An 18,294-nucleotide genomic window follows, 5' to 3' on the forward strand; every position below is an offset into this window, starting at 1 on the left:
CGTTGCCAGAGGCCCGTACCCCATGGCTTACCCCTGGTAAGTCCCCCCCTCCACAAGTATCCAAAGCGGTTACTTGTTTCTCAGGGGAACGACCGCAGGGGATCCCTGCACTGACTGCTTTTTTCCAGTCCCTCTTACAGTTACCCACCTATCTCCAATCTTTGGTGTAACTAATTCCCTGAAGCTGCTATCTATGACCCCTTCTGCCTCCCGAATGATCCGAAGTTCTTCCAACTCCAGCTCCAGTTCCCTAACTCGGTCTTGGAGGAGCTGGAGATGGCAGCACTTCCTGCAGGTAAAATCAGCAGGGACACTAACTGCAGCCCTCACCTCAAACATCCTGCAGGAGGAACATTGCACTCCCTTCCCTGCCATTCCTCTAACTTTCTACCAAGATCTGGCTAACAACTAAATTAAATTTTTTATAAAAAATAATAATATAATAAAATATGGTACTTACCTCACACCAATGGGTTTTATTATTAGGTTAGAGGAGGAGGGCGGGTGGGAGACACTACACGTGTAGTGTATCGGGTTTCCTCTCCACCAGAATATATTGGTGAGGGTCTTCCCAGACGTCCGCGGGTCGACTTCCTGTTCCCGCCTAAAACACTAATTTAAAATTTTTTTTAAAAAAAATTCTCAGCTCCTGCTGAAATTGACTAACCAGCCAGCTCCACTCCCGCCGAAATCGACTGGCCTGCCCCTGCAAAGACAAGTGGACAGGACAAGGACAGACTTACCTCCCAGCAGCCACTTCCGCACTGCTCCCGCTGAAACTGACTCACCAGCTGTTCTCCCGCCGAAATCGACTGGCCTGCCCCTGCAAAGACGAGTGCTTTTAAAGGACAGACTTACCTCCCAGCAGCCACTTCCGCACTGCTCCCGCTGAAACTGACTCACCAGCTGTTCTCCCGCCGAAATCGACTCATCTGCAAATTTACTCACCCATCCTTCTCCGCCCTCCTCCAGGTCATTTATTAAAATGACAAACAGCAGTGGCCCCAAAACAGATCCTTGTGGTACACCACTAGTAACTGGACTCCAGTCTGAACATTTCCCATCAACCACCACCCTTTGTCTTCTTCCAGCTAGCCAATTTCTGATCCAAACTGCTAAATCACCCTGAATCCCATGCCTCCATATTTTCTGTAGTAGCCTATCATGGAGAACCTTATCAAACGCTTTACTGAAATCCATATACACCACATCAACTGCTTTACCCTCATCCACCTGTTTGGTCACCTTCTCAAAGAACTCAATAAGGTTTGTGAGACACGACCTACCCTTCACAAAACCGTGTTGATTATATCGAATAAAATTATTCCTTTCCAGATGATTATACATCCAATCTCTTATAAACCTTTCCAAGATTTTGCCCACAGCAGAAGTAAGGCTCACTGGTCTATAGTTACAGGGGTTGTCTCTACTCCCCTTCTTGAACAAGGGGACAACATTTGCTATCCTCCAGTCTTCTGGCACTATTCCTGTAAACAAAGATGACTTAAAGATCAAAGCCAAAGGCTCAGCAATCTCCTCCCTAGCTTCCCAGAGAATCCTAGGATAAATCCCATCCAGCCAAGGGGACATATCTATTTTCACACTTTCCAGAATTGCTAACACCTCCTCCTTATGAACCTCAAGCCCTTCTAGTCTAGTAGCCTGAATCTCCGTATTCTCCTCGACAACATAGTCTTTTAACTGTGTGAATACTGACGAAAAATATTCATTTAGCACCTCTCCTATCTCCTCTGACTCCAAGCACAACTTCCCACTACTGTCCTTGACTGGCCCCACTGTTACCCTAGTCATTCGTTTATTCCTGGCATATCTAGGGTGGCTAATCTGTGGAATTCGCTGCCACAGAAAGTAGGAATGGAAGTTGTTGTAGTCGTGATACTCTGGAGTCCTTTATTAGAAAATCCAGTCTTTGATTTCTATCCTTGCTTTCTCAGGTCAGAATGTGTATGGATTCAGCAGCACAAAGCCTCGAAGGTTACAGTGGACCTGGCTGGGTCATGCAGTCATCACCTATGGATCGCTGACTTTGCACGTGTCCACTCTGCAAATGTACATCCTGCTGCAATTTAATGAACAGGAGGTAAACCAACACTGTCCATACTGGCACATGTAGCTCTAACATTGCTGATTCCCAGTCGTGATTATATATTTTGTGTACTACATCCATATGAATCTTTTTATAAAAATAAAAATTTAGAGTACCCAATTCATTTTTTCCAATTAAGGGGCAATTTAGCGTGGCCAATCCATCTACCCTTGCACATCTTTGGGTTGTGGGGGTGAAACCCACGCAAACACGGGGAGAATGTGCAAACTCCACACGGACAGTGACCCAGAGCCGGGATCGAACCTGGGACCTCGGTGCTGTGAGACTGCAGTACTACCACTGCGCCACCATGCTGCCCTTCCATATGAATCTTAACCTTTTTCATAACTGATCCCTACTTTACTGTTAATGGCACTGTGACATTCAAACATGTTTTGAATAAATCCCATGGGCCATGTTAGATTAACAGTTCTGATTTTCCATCAACAATTTATTTTTATTAACTAACGTGCCGGCTTGTTGTGATTTACACTAACTAGAAATATTTTGACTACTTGTTTGGTATTGATCATTTTCAAAAGACATTTTTAATATAGTTTGAACAAAAGCCCTTGAGACTAATATTGATGAAATCTGATTACATATATTATGAACATGACCACATTTAGTATGTTGAAAACATTGAGAGTTTACAATTTCTGTTTGAAAACTTTATTGTCAGGTTCTGACTGGCAAATCCATTCAAAATGGATTGGCATTTTGCCTGGAAATACCTGACTTACTTTCAGGTAGTGTTGTGAAAGGGTGTTCCATGTAGTTCCAAGTTCTGTGAAGGATAGTCTATAATCCTCACGTGAAATATTGTATTGAAAAGCAAAGTGTAACAATGCTGATTGGGTTGCTTAAATACACCAGACATTGTCATTTTAAAGGAGTGCAAGATCAGTGGGCCGGTGAATAGAGATGTAGGGTCGGATTTTACACACATTTGGGATTGTTAGGGGCTGTTTAGCACAGGGCTAAATCGCTGGCTTTGACAGCAGACCAAGGCAGGCCAGCAGCACGGTTCAATTCCCGTAACAGCCTCCCCGAACAGGCGCCGGAATGTGGTGACTAGGGGTTTTTCACAGTAACTTCATTTGAAGCCTACTTGTGACAATAAGCGATTTTCATTTTTCATTTCATTTTTTTTCATTGGCAAAAAAACTAGGGCAGATGAGAAATGTCTTTATGCGGCTACTGGTTATGACCCGTAATGCTTTATCTGAAAGACTATCTGCTAGAGGCAATTCAATGGGATAAATAAAGAATAAACTTAAAAGCAGCACGATTAGCACAGTTGCTTCACAGCTCCACGGTCTCAGGTTCGATTCCGCCTTGGGTCGCTATCTGAAAATGAAAATGAAATGAAAATCGCTTATTGCCACAAGTAGGCGTCAAATGAAGTTACTGTGAAAAGCCCCTAGTTGCCATATTCCGGCACCTGTTCGGGGGGGCTGGTACGGGAATCGAACCGTGCTGCTGGCCTGCCTTGGTCTGCTTTAAAAGCTAGCGATTTAGCCCATGTGTGCTAAACCAGCCCCAGTTGTGCGGAGTCTGCACGTTCTCCCCGTGTGTGCGTGGATTTCCTCTGGGTACTCCAGTTTCCTCCCCAGTCCAAAGATGTGGGGTTAGGTGGATTGGCCATGATCAATTGCCCTTAGTGTCCAAAACGCTTAGGTGGGGTCACTGGGTTACGGGAATAGGGTGGAGGTGTAGGCTTAAGTGGGGTGCTGTTTACAAGGGCCGGTGTAGGCTCGATGGGCCGAATGGCCTCCTTCTGCACTGTAAATTATATGAAAAGCGAGCGGGTGAGAGTAACTGGACATCTCTGACAGGCACTAACACGATGAACTGCCTGAGCTTCTGGATGGAAGATTCACGATTTAAGCATTTTACACTGTCTTTTGATTTTTACCTATAAGGAAGTTCCTGTGGAGACCATCTTGAAATCGACTGGTTTGTCCCCAGTTTTGGTTAGTCATGCACTGGAACCTCTGATAGGAGAAAATGACATCCTTGTACAACCAGGCACTGACCAGAACAAACTCAAAGGTGAGTACACGTCTCCCAACTCTATCATCTCTGTTCCCTCTATCGGCATCAAAGTATTCTATATTCCTGCACCTGACTCTATTGTAACTTGTACATTTTGTGTAAGAGAAGTGCTTTATTCTTCCAGTTTCCTCTCTGTTCCTGGCGTTGATTTGTGTTTTTGGTACTGGTGCTTACAGCCCCACTTCTATCTTTTATTGAGACCGAGGGTCAGCACACTGTTCAACTGTGGTGAGAATCACAGACTGACCTGGTTTATGGTGTGCCTAGGGTGTTTTACCCACAGGAATTGCTGGACAGTGACAGGACTGGCTGAATTTAAAAATACATTGGGTTTTGCGCTCAATGGAATTGTCGAGCTTCAAACGTTGCTCCAGCGAAACCAGCCAAATCCAGGCAGAGCAGTGACCACGCTTGCAACCCTCCGATTCAAAACTCCGATCCATAACCCATGATTGATTTGTGCAGGTGATTAATGTGTAATAATAATCTTATAATCTTTATTATTGTCACAAGTAGGCTTATATTAACACTGCAATGAAGTTACTGTGAAAAGCCCCTAGTCACCACATTCCGGCGCCTGTTCGGGTCACAGGGAGAATTCAGAATGCCCAATTCACCTAACCGCGCGTCTTTTGGGACTGTCGCCTCAAAAGCAGCAACACCTCTTTACTTTTGTACTCTAGCCCCCTTGAAATAAAAGGCTGCATTCCATTTAATAATCTTTATTGTCACAGGTAGGCTTACATTAACATTGCAATGAAGTTACTGTGAGAAGCCCCTAGTCATTCCGGCGCCTGTTCAGGTACACAGAGGGAGAATTCAGAATGCCCAAGTTACCTAACAGCACCCGGAGGAAACCCACACAGGCACGGGGAGAACATGCAGATTCCACATACATAATGACCCAAGCCGGGAATCGAACCTGGGTCCCTGGCGCTGTGAAGAATTGTGCTACCATGCTGCCTATTTGCCTTTTGTTTTACCTTCTGCACTTGTATGCCAGCATTCTGGGCTTTTATGAACAAGGATTCCCAAGTGCCTTTGAGCTCCAGCTTTCTGCAGACTCTCCTCTCTCATTTAAATAATAATCCACCTTCTCATTCTTTCTTCCGAATGCGCAATCGCACATTTTCACACACTGAATTCCATGTGTAATTTTCTGTCCACTCACTTAACCTGTCAATATTGCTCTGTAAACTATTTACAATCTACCTTCCTTCCACCTTTGCATCATCTGCAAATTTGGCCACAGTACACTGTTCCTTCCTTCAAATCATTAATATATATTGTGAAGAGCTGAGGCCAGCACTGTTCCCTGTGGCACTCCATTGGTTACTCCTTGCAATGTGTGAGACCCCCTTATCGTTACTCGCTGATTCCTGTTAGTTAGCCAGAACATTATCTTAAATACTTGCCAGAGAATTATCTCCAACACCATGAACTCGTATCTTGCCTTTTGTGTGGCACCTTATGAAATGTCTTTCGAAAATCCAAAAATACAACATGGCCTGGTTCTCCTCTCTCTACCCTGGCTGGTAACTTTCGTAAAGAAGCCTAGTAAATTTGTCAGATATGATTTACTCTTCGTGAAACATGCTGACTCTACTCGATCAGATTATAGCTTTCCAAATGCACTGCTATTTTCTCCTTAATAATCAATTCTAATATTTTTCCAATCACTGAAGTTGGACAAACTGGCCTGTAGTTTCCTGCATTTTGCTTCTGTCCCTTTTTGAACAGTCGTACCACATTGACAGTTTTCCAATCCCTTCACATAGCTTTAGCGGAGGTGCCATTTATGTATTGTGTTTGAGTCAGATCTTTTCACATATTTGGATAAATTGTACAGAATGGGGGAGTATTAACTAATCTGGAGCGGGATTCTGCGGGAATCGGCGGGGCGAGCAACTCCGGCGGGAAGGATTGGCATGAACCACTCCGGCGTCGGGCCGCCCCGAAGGTATGGAATCCTCCGCACCTTCAGGGGCTAGGCCGACGCCGGAGTGGTTTGCGCCACGCCGGCTGGCACGGAAGGGGCTTGGCACCACGCCAACCGGCGCCGAAGGGCCTCAGCCGGCCGGCGCGTGTTGGCGCATTTGCGGGAGCGCCAGCGTATACTGGCGTAATCCCAGCGCGTACGCAGGGGGGTTCATCGCCGCGCCGGCCATCGCGGACGTTACACCAGCCGGCGCGGAGGAATAGAGTGCCCCTACGGCACAGGCCCGCCCGTGGATCGGTGGGCTCCGATCGCGGGCGAGGCCACCATGGGGGCACCCTCCAGGGCCAGATCCCCCCCGAGGACCCCGGAGGCCACCCGTGGAGCCAGGTCCCGCCGGGAAATACCTGTCATAACATACGCCGGTGGGACCCGCCGAAAACGGGCGGCCACTCAGCCCATCGTGGGCCGGAGAATCTCCGGGGCGGCCGCTGCCAGCGGCTGCAGACCGGCGAGGCACGATTTCCGCCCCTGCCAAATCCCCGGCGTCAGAGAATTCGGCAGCTGGCGGGGGCGGGGTTCACGCCGCCGCCCCCCCCCCCCCCCCCCCCCCCCCCCCCGGTGATTCTCCGACCCGGCGGGGGGGTCGGAGAATCCCGCCCCAGATCTTTCAACCCAGTTAATTTTTTTTGGCACCAGTGGTAATGAGGTTTTCTGATTACTCAGTGGGTCAGGAAAGTGCCTGATCGCAGTTGGTCAATTGTGATAAGGCAGCTGTGGGGGTGAGGGTTTGGAAATTGGCATCAATGCTCTCGGGATGGAGTGACGCAATGAAGAATTGACCAAATATTCCACACTCAATTACTATTCATTGACTCTTGTATGGGAGAACATGGGGTGAGAGCTGGATCGGACTCAGTGCTGGCCACTGAGGTTCAATATCAGGTGACTTTCGTTGTACTGTGCCCCAATGAAAGGCAGTGTCTTGGGGAAAGGAAAGATGTGGTGAAAGAGAGGGAGTCTCAAATATATTCACACCTTACCAGCAATTTGCATTTAATGCAGTAATGCATTCCATCGTGCTTACCTAGGAGCATTATCTTTTTTAAATAATATTTTATGAAGGTATTTGAAAATTTTTATAACAGTAACATAATCAATGACATCAACATGGTAAAATAAACATTTCCCCTCCCCAGCCCAATCTTCACGCACCACAACCATACAACAACAATCCACCCCCCTTGGAATACTGCATCTGCTGACATTTTAATTTCCCCCGACGAACGGCTGCCATCTCCGGGAGAACCCCAACATTGACCCTCTTAAGGCAAACTTTATTTTCTCGAGACTGAGAAACCCGGCCATGTCACTAACCCAGGTCTCTACACTCGGGGCTTCGAGTCCCTCCACCTTAACAAGATCCGTCTCCGGGCTACCAAAGGCCAAGACGTCGGCCCCTTTTGCCCCCTGAACTCCCGGATCCTCCGACACTCCAAAGATCGCTACGTCCGGACTCGGCACCACCCGTGTTTTTAGTACCGTGGACATCGCCCATAGCCCCGCCTCTATCTCCCCTCCTAGCTCCTCCTCCCACTTGCCCTTAAGCTCCTCCACCGGAGTTTCCTCCGCCTCCGAGAGCTCCTGGTAAATATCCGATACTGTCCCCTCCCCCACCCAGGTACTGGAGACTACTCTATCCTGTATCCCCCGTGGCGGCAGTAGCGGAAAGGCCGGCACCCGTTTTCTCAGGGCATCATGCACCTGCAAATACCTAAAACCATTCCCTGCTGGCAATTTAAATTTATCCTCCAAAGCTTTCAAGCTGGGAAAGCTCCCGTCTATAAATAGATCCCCCATCCTTCCAATTCCTGCCCTCTGCCAACTCCGGAACCCACCATCTAGCCTACCCGGTACAAACCTGTGGTTATTATAAATCGGGGTTCAAATTGATGCTCCTCCACTCTCTTGTATCTCCTCCATTGCCCCCAGATCCTCAGAGCCACCACTACCACTGGACGTGTGGAGTATCGGGCCGGCGAGAACGGCAGAGGTGCCGTTACCAATGCTCCCAGACTGGTGTCTTTACATGACGCCGCCTCCATCCGCTCCCATGCCGACACCTCCCCCACTACCCACTTCCTGATCATGGCTATATTAGCCGCCCAGTAGTAATTGCAGAAGTTCGGCAGCACCAACCCACCCTCCCCCCAACTGCGCTTTCTTCACTCGCGGGGTTTTACCCGCCCACACAAAGCCCGAAATAACCTTATTCACCCGCTTGAAAAAGGCCTGAGGGATGAAGATGGGGAGGCACTGAAAGACAAATAGAAATCTGGGGAGGACCGTCATTTTCGCCAGTGATAGCGTGAGCATGTCCCTTCTCTGAAAGTCCCCTTCCATTTGTTCTACCAGCCGGGATAGGTTTAACTTGTGTAGTACCTCCCATTTCCGGGCCACCTGGATTCTTAGGAGCATTGTCAAACAACATTTGACACCAGAACATATTACGACAAATCATAGAATTCCTACAGTGCAGAAGGAGGCCATTTGGCCCATCGAGTCTGCACCGACCCTCTGAAAGAGCACCCTATCTCAGTCCACTTCCCGCCCCATCCCTGTAACCCCACCCAACCTTTGGACACTACGGAGCAATTTAGCATGGCCAATCCATCTAACCTGCACACCTTAAGACCGATGACCAAAATCTAGATGCAAGAGGGAGGTCTGAATGATGGAAAGAAAGGTAGCAGGTGGAGAGGTTTACGCCGGAACGGCTCACAGTGGTGGAGAAATTAAAATCAGGAATATGCAGGAGGACAGAATGAAGGAACCGATAATTCAGGATTGCAGGGCTGGAGGCCTGCAGAGAAAGGGAGGGCAGGGCTGTGGAGAGATTTGAAAGCAAGGGTGAGAATTTTAAAAGTAAAGTTATTCAAATGCAAGGCAGTGTAGGTCAGTAAGCACGGGCGATGGATGAACGGAACTTAGTGTGAGTTAGGATATGGACCCCAAGGTTTTGGATGGGATTAAGTTAATGAAAGGTGGAAGACTGGGCAGGAGAGTGAAGAAATGGTCAGTGGATAGGGGTTTCAGAGGAAGGTGTGCTGAGGCAGGGATGGAATTGGGTGACACAAAGATGCCTTTAGTGATGGTGTGGATGTGTGTTTGGAAACTGATCTCGGATTCAAGTATCTCACCAAAGTCACAATCTGTGCAGCCTCTGACAGTTACCTGGAAAAGGGATGGCTCTGATGGACTTTACTTTACGGCAGGGTCAAAGGATTTAATCTTCCCAATATCCATACAGGATTACATAGGATAATGGCACCGGAACAGGTCTTTCAGCACAAAAGCTCTATTGCAGTGTTTCTGCTCCTCTCAAACCTCCTCCCATCTTTTCTCATCTAAATCTGCCATTGTCACTTCATTGGAAGAACTTGCTGCTCACACAGGACTGGAATTTGGACGAATAGTCTGCCCAAGTTAATTGCAATGGAGGATGGAACGAGCTGATGGTGACAGGTTGGGGGTTATGTGTATACATGTTTCAGCTGATGGTGAGGAAATGCCGATCATCACATCCAGTTTCCTGTCGTCTTTGTAGATCCAGAATTCAGATGTTCTAAGCAATTTAATTTCCTGTACGAATGTGAGCATTAGACTTGGGTCAGCCAGCACAATTTCCAGGTGCCTGTTTTCTACACTGACTGATTATTGGCACTGAATGGAAAGAACTGCTCCCCTTTTTCTTGTCTTTTCTGCGATGGTAGTTTGTGAATCCTCTGATCTCTGTCAATAAATGGAATTGCTATAATTTGTCTGTAGCAGTCTATTTATGCAGGGCATCAGTGCCAACTGAAGGCTGGTGTTGTGAAATCCACTCTGCTACATTTTACTCAGAAACTGAGGAATCAGAATTCAGCAGAGATTACTGCAAACGACACCGAATCACAGTGTGGAAAGGCCCTGGGCTGGACTGTTTTTTTTAGTTCGTTCAGCGATGTAGGCGTCGCTGGCTGACCCATCCCTAATTGCCCTTGAGGGGGTAGTTAAGAGTCAACCACACTGCTGTGCGTCTGGACTCACCTGTAGGCCAGACCAGGTAAGGATGGCAGACTTCCTTCCCTAAAAGACATCAGTGAACCCGATGGTTTTTACGACAATCAACAATGGTTTCATGGTCATCATTAGATGGTAAATTCTTATTGAATTTTTATCGAATTGAAATTTCACCATCTGCAGTGGGGGGATTCGAACTCGGGTCCCCAGAGCATCGGCCTGGGTTTCTGGTTTACTAGTCCATTCACAATACCACTATGCCACCGCATAGTGTGTCATTTTAAAAAAAAAATTTAAAGTACCCAATTCATTTTTTCCCAATTAAGGGGCAATTTAGCATGGCCAATCCACCTACCCTGCACATCTTTGGGTTGTGGGGGCGAAACCCACGCAAACACAGGGAGAATGTGCAAACTCCACACGGACAGTGACCCAGAGCCGGAATTGAACCTGGGACCTCGGCGCCATGAGGCAGCAGGGCTAACTCACTGCGCCACCGTGCTGCCCCCGCATAGTGTGTCATGAGTATAGCATGTTTCATACTTGTATTATTTGCATTCTGTTGTGCAGTGCAAGGCGTATTTAGGTCCATCTTTCCACTGCTTTGTCAATGTATACTTTAATCCCTCGTGCAAAATGAAATGCCTTCATGCACTTTGTCTTGTGCCATGTCTCCACTGATGTGAAATGACTAAAATAGACCTAATACAGTTCTTGTTGTAGTGCAGCTCTGAGCGAGGATCTGGTAGTATCCAAGCACCACACGAAACTGCCAATACAGGTGAAGTGAGCTGCGTTTGGGCAATCTCAACCATAGACATGAGTGCACACTAGACCATCACTGCTTGTTTTACACAAAATGGCAACGGCAGAAGACTCTTAGTGTAAGATCTGGAAAAATGTCACAGTTGGGTCTGTGATATATTGTTGAGGTAAAGCAATATTCTTCACGGATACTCTCCTGTAGATGACCTGGCAGTATTTGCTTGTAGTGGGAGATAGGAATGGAAAGAGTTCCCTGACCGGGGCCCCAGCAACAGAATCACACCGTGCAGGACAGGCCCTTCAGCCCATTGAGTCTGCATCATTCACACATGGTGTTTTCCTTTTTACTTCAAACAAATACAGCCACGCCAACACTCTTCTGTGCTGTGTGCTCCCACTGTCGGAGGTGCGTTTTAAATATTGCCTTTTGCTTATTAAGGAGCAGGATAACAATATAGGGAAGGTACCCATTTGCGGATTAGATTAAATGTTCTCCCTAATTTACACCGAGGCCCGGTAGCACAGTGGTTAGCACAGTTGTTTCACAGCTCCAGGGTCCCAGGTTCGATTCCCGGCTTGGGTCACTGTCTGTGCGGAGTCTGCACGTCCTCCCCGTGTGTGTGTGGGTTTCCTCCGGGTGCTCTGGTTTCCTCCCACAGTCCAAAGATGTGCAGATTAGGTTGATTGGCCATGATAAATTGCCCTTAGTGTCCAAAAAGGTTAGGTGAGGTTACTGAGTTACGAGGATAGGATGGAATGTGGGCTTAGGTGGGGTGCTCTTTCCAAGGGCCGGTGCATACTTGATGGGCCGAATGGGCTCCTTCTGCACTGTAAACTCTATGATTCTAATTTCCCTTAATCATACATGGCTCGTTTGTTGCTATGTGCAGCCCCTTTAAGATTGCCATACGTATGCACATCGTAAAGGGACCACTTGTGTGTAAATTGTATCTTATAAGTTCTGGAATGCTGTGTGGTCGAGAGGGGATGTTGGTGAGGTACAGGCTAAAACCAACTGATGGCAAATTTTATGTTGCGTTTGATACCTACCAGGAGCTGGACTGAAATTAACCAGTTTAAGAGCCTCCCAAAGATGAGAAAGGCACTCATCCTTTCAGTGGGCTAAAGGTTGACTCTAATCCACTGTACTGTCTAGTTCCCCAGAGAGGATTCTAGGAATTCTCAGTCTCACATAGAGGTCCTCTCATTGTGTTCGCAGACATTTTGCATTATGTGCCTGAGCAGCTGTGTACGATGCCCAATTGTGCTTCTCATCCTCAACTTTCTTTGTATTATTGTAGGGATCCTGAGACTGAATGAAAAGATATTGTCCAGAGGATCAGCAAATAACCAGTACTGCTCATTGCTGCCAAAACAAACCTATTTAAATGTGGATGAAGATGCTGCCAGTACATTAGAACGCAAGAGAAATGTTATCTATTGCATGATTGTACAGATCATGAAATCTGAGAAGGAGCTTCACATTGATAATCTTGTTTTTAAGGTAAGTAACCTGGGAGTGACAGTCATGTTGTTATTGTCTTAAGGGTTGTGGTGATACCATGAAGTATAACAGATGGTTTATGCTGTTAACTTATCCCTCAAGATCAGTATCAGTGACCAATATTTCCCCTTCTCCTTGTCCTCATAATATTTTTTCATTTTTCCTTTTTGCACACCATTGTAGCAAAGGGGAAAGCCTACCACCACTTTCTCACGGAAATTTGGATGGGCAAGAAATACTGGCATTGCCAGTGTCACCCATATCCTAGGAATGAATAAAAATGTCAGTGGTTTGGCTGAATCTACCCTCTCTCTTCCAGATGTGGTCAGAGGGCAGCAAGTAACAATAGGAACTGAGGCAGTTGCAGACAGTGCTATTCTAATTGAAATGGGCTTCACGGTGCCGAGGACCCGGGTTCGTTCCCGGCCCCGGGTCACTGTCTGTGTGGAGTTTGCACATTCTCCCCGTGACTGCGTGGGTCTCACCCCCACAACCCAAAGATGTGCAGGTTAGGTGGATTGGCCACGCTAAATTGCCCCTTAATTGGAAAAAAATAATTGGATACTCTAAATTTATTTTAAAAAATAATTGAAATGAGCTAAGCTTCCTGGTCTGTTCAGCTTAAAATGATGGAGTTTCCTTTCAATGAGACCACCCCTCATTCATGGCCAGCATTTGCTCTCCATCTCTAACTTTCCTTAGGGCTTAAGTCAATGAGAAATAGAGTAATACTTGAGTTAATGGGGAAAATTTTACACTTGGTCCAACCAATGCACTTCAATACTTAATGGAATATTCTGCCTGTATAATCACTGCTATCCATAGTCTATACTACTTTAATATAGTGCGGAAAAATGTGAGGTTATCCATTTAGGGTGAAAGAACCGATGTACAGAGTATTTCCTAAATGGTAAGAAATTAGAAAGTGTAGATGTACAAAGGAACCTGGGTGTCCTTGTCCATAAGTCACTGAAGGCTAACATGCAGATGCAGCAAGAAATTAAGAAGGCTAATGGAAGGAGGCCGGCAGCGGCCAAGGTGCTCAAGGACTACATGGAGCAGATGGGAGGAGTGGATCCCTGGAGATTTACTAGGCCTAGGAGTAAAGAGTTTTCCTTCTTCTCCCATGTCCACAAGGTGTATTCTCGGGTAGACTTCTTTGTCCTGGGAAGGGCGCTGATCCCGAAGGTGGCCGGGACAGAGTACTCGGCTATAGCCATTTCGGACCATGCCCCACATTGGGTAGATCTGGAAGTAGGAGAGGAAAAGGAACAGCACCCACTGTGGAGATTAGATATGGGATTGTTGGCGGACGAGGGTGTGTGTGTAAGGGTAAGGAGATGTATCGAAAGGTATCTGGAGATTAATGACGATGGAGAGGTTCAGGTGGGAGTGGTCTGGGAAGCACTGAAGGCGGTGGTCAGAGGGGAACTGATTTCCATAAGGGCCCATAAGGGGAAACAAGAGAGCAAAGAGAGGGAGAGATTGTTGAGAGACATTTTGAGGGTAGATAGGCAATATGCAGAGGCTCCGGATGAAGGACTATACAGGGAAAGACGAAGGTTCCACACGGAATTTGATTTGTTGACCACGGGCAAGGCGGAGGCACAATGGAGGAAGGCACAGGGAGTGCAGTATGAATATGGAGAGAAGGCGAGCCGGTTACTGGCCCAACAACTGAGGAAGAGGGGGCGGTGAGGGAGATTGGAGGGGTTAGGGACGAGGAGGGTGAGATGGAACGGGGAGCGAAGAGGGTGAACGGGGTGTTTAAGGCATTTTATGAGAGGCTGTATAAGGCTCAGCCCCCGGAAGGGAAGGAGGGAATGATGCACTTCCTAGACCAGCTGGAATTCCCGAAGGTTGAGGAGCAGGAGAGGACAGGACTGGGAGCACAGATTGAGGTGGAGGAGGTGGTAAAAGGGATTGGGAGTATGCAGGCAGGGAAGGCCCCGGGACCGGATGGGTTCCCGGTGGAATTTTATAGGAAATACGTGGACCTGCTGGCCCCGCTTCTGACGAGAACCTTTAATGAGGCCAAGGAAAGGGGGACGTTGCCCCCGATGATGTCGGAGGCGACGATAGCGCTGCTCTTGAAAAGGGACAAAGACCCGCTGCAGTGCGGGTCTTACAGGCCTATCTCCCTCCTGAATGTAGATGCCAAGCTTCTGGCCAAGGTGATGGCGACGAGGATGGAGGATTGTGTCCCGGGGGTGGTTCACGAGGATCAAACTGGGTTTGTTAAGGGGAGACAATTGAACACTAACATACGGAGGCTTTTGGGTGTGATGATGATGCCCCCGCTGGAGGGGGATGCGGAGATGGTGGTGGCGATGGATGCAGAGAAAGCATTTGATAGAGTGGAGTGGGATTACCTGTGGGAAGTGTTGAGGAGATTTGGATTTGGAGAGGGGTTTATTGGATGGGTTCAGCTTCTATACAGGGCCCCGGTGGCAAGTGTGATTACAAATAGGCAGAGATCTGACCACTTCCGTCTATACAGAGGGACAAGACAGGGATGTCCCCTGTCCCCATTACTGTTTGCGTTGGCAATTGAGCCACTGGCCATAGCGCTGAGGGGCTCTAGGAAGTGGAGGGGAGTACTTAGGGGAGGAGAAGAGCACCGGGTGTCACTATACGTGGATGATTTACAAACAAAGAACAAAGAAATGTACAGCACAGGAACAGGCCCTTCGGCCCTCCAAGCCCGTGCCGACCATACTGCCCGACTAAACTACAATCTTCTACACTTCCTGGGTCCGTATCCTTCTATTCCCATCCTATTCATATATTTGTCAAGATGCCCCTTAAATGTCCCTATCGTCCCTGCCTCCACTACCTCCTCCGGTAGTGAGTTCCAGGCACCCACTACCCTCTGCGTAAAAAACTTGCCTCGTACATCTACTCTAAACTTTGCCCCTCTCACTTTAAACCTATGCCCCCTAGTAATTGACCCCTCTACCCTGGGGAAAAGCCTCTGACTATCCACTCTGTCTATGCCCCTCATAATTTTGTATACCTCTATCAGGTCGCCCCTCAACCTCCTTCGTTCCAGTGAGAACAAACCGAGTTTATTCAATCGCTCCTCATAGCTTATGCCCTCCATACCAGGCAACATTCTGGTAAATCTCTTCTGCACCCTCTCTAAAGCCTCCACATCCTTCTGGTAGTGTGGCGACCAGAATTGAACACTATACTCCAAGTGTGGCCTAACTAAGGTTCTATACAGCTGCAACATGACTTGCCAATTCTTATACTCAATGCCCCGGCCAATGAAGGCAAGCATGCCGTATGCCTTCTTGACTACCTTCTCCACCTGTGTAGCCCCTTTCAGTGATCTGTGGACCTGTACTCCTAGATCTCTTTGACTTTCAATGCTCTTGAGGGTTCTACCATTCACTGTATATTCCCTACCTGCATTAGCCCTTCCAAAATGCATTACCTCACATTTGTCCAGGTTAAACTCCATCTGCCATCTCTCCGCCCAAGTCTCCAGACAATCTAAATCCTGCTGTATCCTCAGACAGTCCTCATCGCTATCCGCAATTCCACCAACCTTTGTGTCGTCTGCAAACTTACTAATCAGACCAGTTACATTTTCCTCCAAATCATTTATATATACTACAAAGAGCAAAGGTCCCAGCACTGATCCCTGTGGAACACCACTGGTCACAGCCCTCCAATTAGAAAAGCATCCCTCCATTGCTACCCTCTGCCTTCTATGGCCTAGCCAGTTCTGTATCCACCTTGCCAGTTCACCCCTGATCCCGTGTGACTTGTTGTTGTATGTCGCGGACCCAGTGGAGGGGATGCCCGAGATAATGCAGACACTCGGAGTTTGGGGAATTTTCAGGATATAAATTGAATATAGGGAAGAGTGAGCTGTTTGTGATTCACCCTGGGGAACAGGGCAGGGGAATAGATGATTTGCCGTTGAGGAGAGTAACAAGGGATTTTCGGTACCTAGGGATCCAGATGGCCAGGAACTGGGGAACCTTGCATAAGCTTAATTTAGTAAGATTGGTGGAGCAGATGGAAGAGGACTTTAGGAGATGGGACATGGTGCCCCTGTCACTGGCGGGTAGGGTGCAGGCGGTTAAAATGGTGGTCCTTCCGCGGTTTCTTTTTGTGTTACAGTGCCTCCCTGTGATGATTACAAAGGCCTTTTTCAAGAAAGTGGATAAGAGCATTATGAGTTTTGTGTGGGCTGGGAAGACCCCAAGGGTGAAGAGGGGGTTCCTGCAGCGTAGTAGGGATAGGGGGGACTGGCACTGCCAAGTTTAAGTGACTATTATTGGGCCGCCAACATATCAATGGTATGCAAGTGGATGGGGGAAGGGGAGGGAGCGGCGTGGAAAAGACTAGAGATGGCGTCCTGTAGGGGAACCAGCCTAAAAGCATTAGCGACGGCGCCTTTACCGTTCTCCCCGAAGAAATACACCACAAGTCCAGTGGTGGTGGTAACGCTGAAAATTTGGGGGCAGTGGAGACGGCATAAGGGAGTGACGGGTGCCTCGGCGAGGTCCCCGATAAGGAACAATCACAGGTTCGTCCCGGGGAAGATAGATGGGGGATTTAAAGCTTGGCAGAGAGCAGGGATTGTGAAATTGAAGGATTTGTTCCTAGGCGGGACGTTCGCGAGTCTGGGAGCACTGACAGAAAAATATGGGTTGCCACCGGGGAATGCATTTCGATATATGCAACTGAGGGCTTTTGCGAGGCAACAGGTGAGGGAATTTCCGCGGCTCCCGGCGCAAGAGATTCAGGACAGAGTGATTTCGGGGGCATGGGTGGGGGATGGTAGGGTGTCAGATATATACAGAGAAATGAGAGACGAGGGGGAGACGATGGTGGAGGAGCTGAAGGGAAAATGGGAAGAGGAGCTAGGGGAGGAGATTGAGGAGGGGCTGTGGGCAGATGCCTTAAGTAGGGTAAACTCTTCGTCCTCATGCGCCAGACTCAGCCTGATACAATTCAAGGTTCTACATAGGTCGCACATGACTGGAGCAAGGTTAAGTAGATTTTTTGGAGTGGAGGATAGGTGCGGGAGATGCGCGGGAAGCCCAGCGAATCACACCCACATGTTTTGGTCATGCCCGGTACTGCATGGGTTCTGGGTGGGGGTGGCGAATGTGCTTTCAAGGGTGGTGGGGGTCCGGGTCGAGCCAGGCTGGGGGTTGGCGATATTTGGGGTTGCGGACGAGCCGGGAGTGCAGGAGGCGAGAGAGGCTGATGTTTTAGCCTTTACGTCCCTAGTAGCCCAGCGAAGGATATTACTTATGTGGAAAGAAGCTAAACCCCCAGGCGTGGAGGCCTGGATAAATGACATGGCAGGGTTTATAAAACTGGAGCGGATAAAATACGCACTAAGAGGTTCGGCTCAAGGGTTCACCAGGCGGTGGCAACCGTTCCTCGACTATCTCGCAGAACGATAAGGGAAATGGGAAAGGTAGCAGCAGCAACCCAGGGGGGAGGGGAGGGGAGGGCCCATCCGGGCCCTCAGGGGTTTTATACAGGTGTTTGTATATGAGTTATTTATATTGGTTTTTGTGACTTTATTATTTTGGATATTAGCTAGTTTTTATTTTTGTTGCTGGCAGTTGCCGTCTAGTTAATATATTATTTATTCTTAAAAAAAAACGGTCATCATCATTATTTATATTGTCTTAAAGTTGCAAAAGGGGAAAATCTTGTACTGTCTTTGTTTGACCGAAAAATTTGAATAAAATATATATATTTTTTTTTAAAAAGAAGGCTAATGGAAAGTTAAATTTAGAAAATAGGAGCAGGAGGAAGCCATTCGGCCCTTAAAGTCTGCTCCGCCATTCATTATGATCATGGCTGATCTTTCATCTCAATAGCCTC

General features: G+C 47.7%; 1 protein-coding gene across 1 annotated transcript in view; it reads left to right on the forward strand.

Annotated features, from left to right (window-relative positions):
* Window positions 1-18,294, forward strand: part of LOC140411187 (cullin-9) — a 463,592-nt gene that overhangs the window by 272,888 nt on the left and 172,410 nt on the right. Inside the window, exons 26-28 of the mRNA XM_072500276.1 lie at window positions 1,956-2,101; window positions 4,033-4,162; window positions 12,230-12,432. Of these exons, the coding sequence (XP_072356377.1) occupies window positions 1,956-2,101; window positions 4,033-4,162; window positions 12,230-12,432 (479 nt within the window). The remainder of the gene's footprint in view (window positions 1-1,955; window positions 2,102-4,032; window positions 4,163-12,229; window positions 12,433-18,294) is intronic.

The sequence above is a fragment of the Scyliorhinus torazame genome, chromosome 4 (assembly GCF_047496885.1).
Source record: "Scyliorhinus torazame isolate Kashiwa2021f chromosome 4, sScyTor2.1, whole genome shotgun sequence".
Taxonomy (NCBI): domain Eukaryota; kingdom Metazoa; phylum Chordata; class Chondrichthyes; order Carcharhiniformes; family Scyliorhinidae; genus Scyliorhinus; species Scyliorhinus torazame.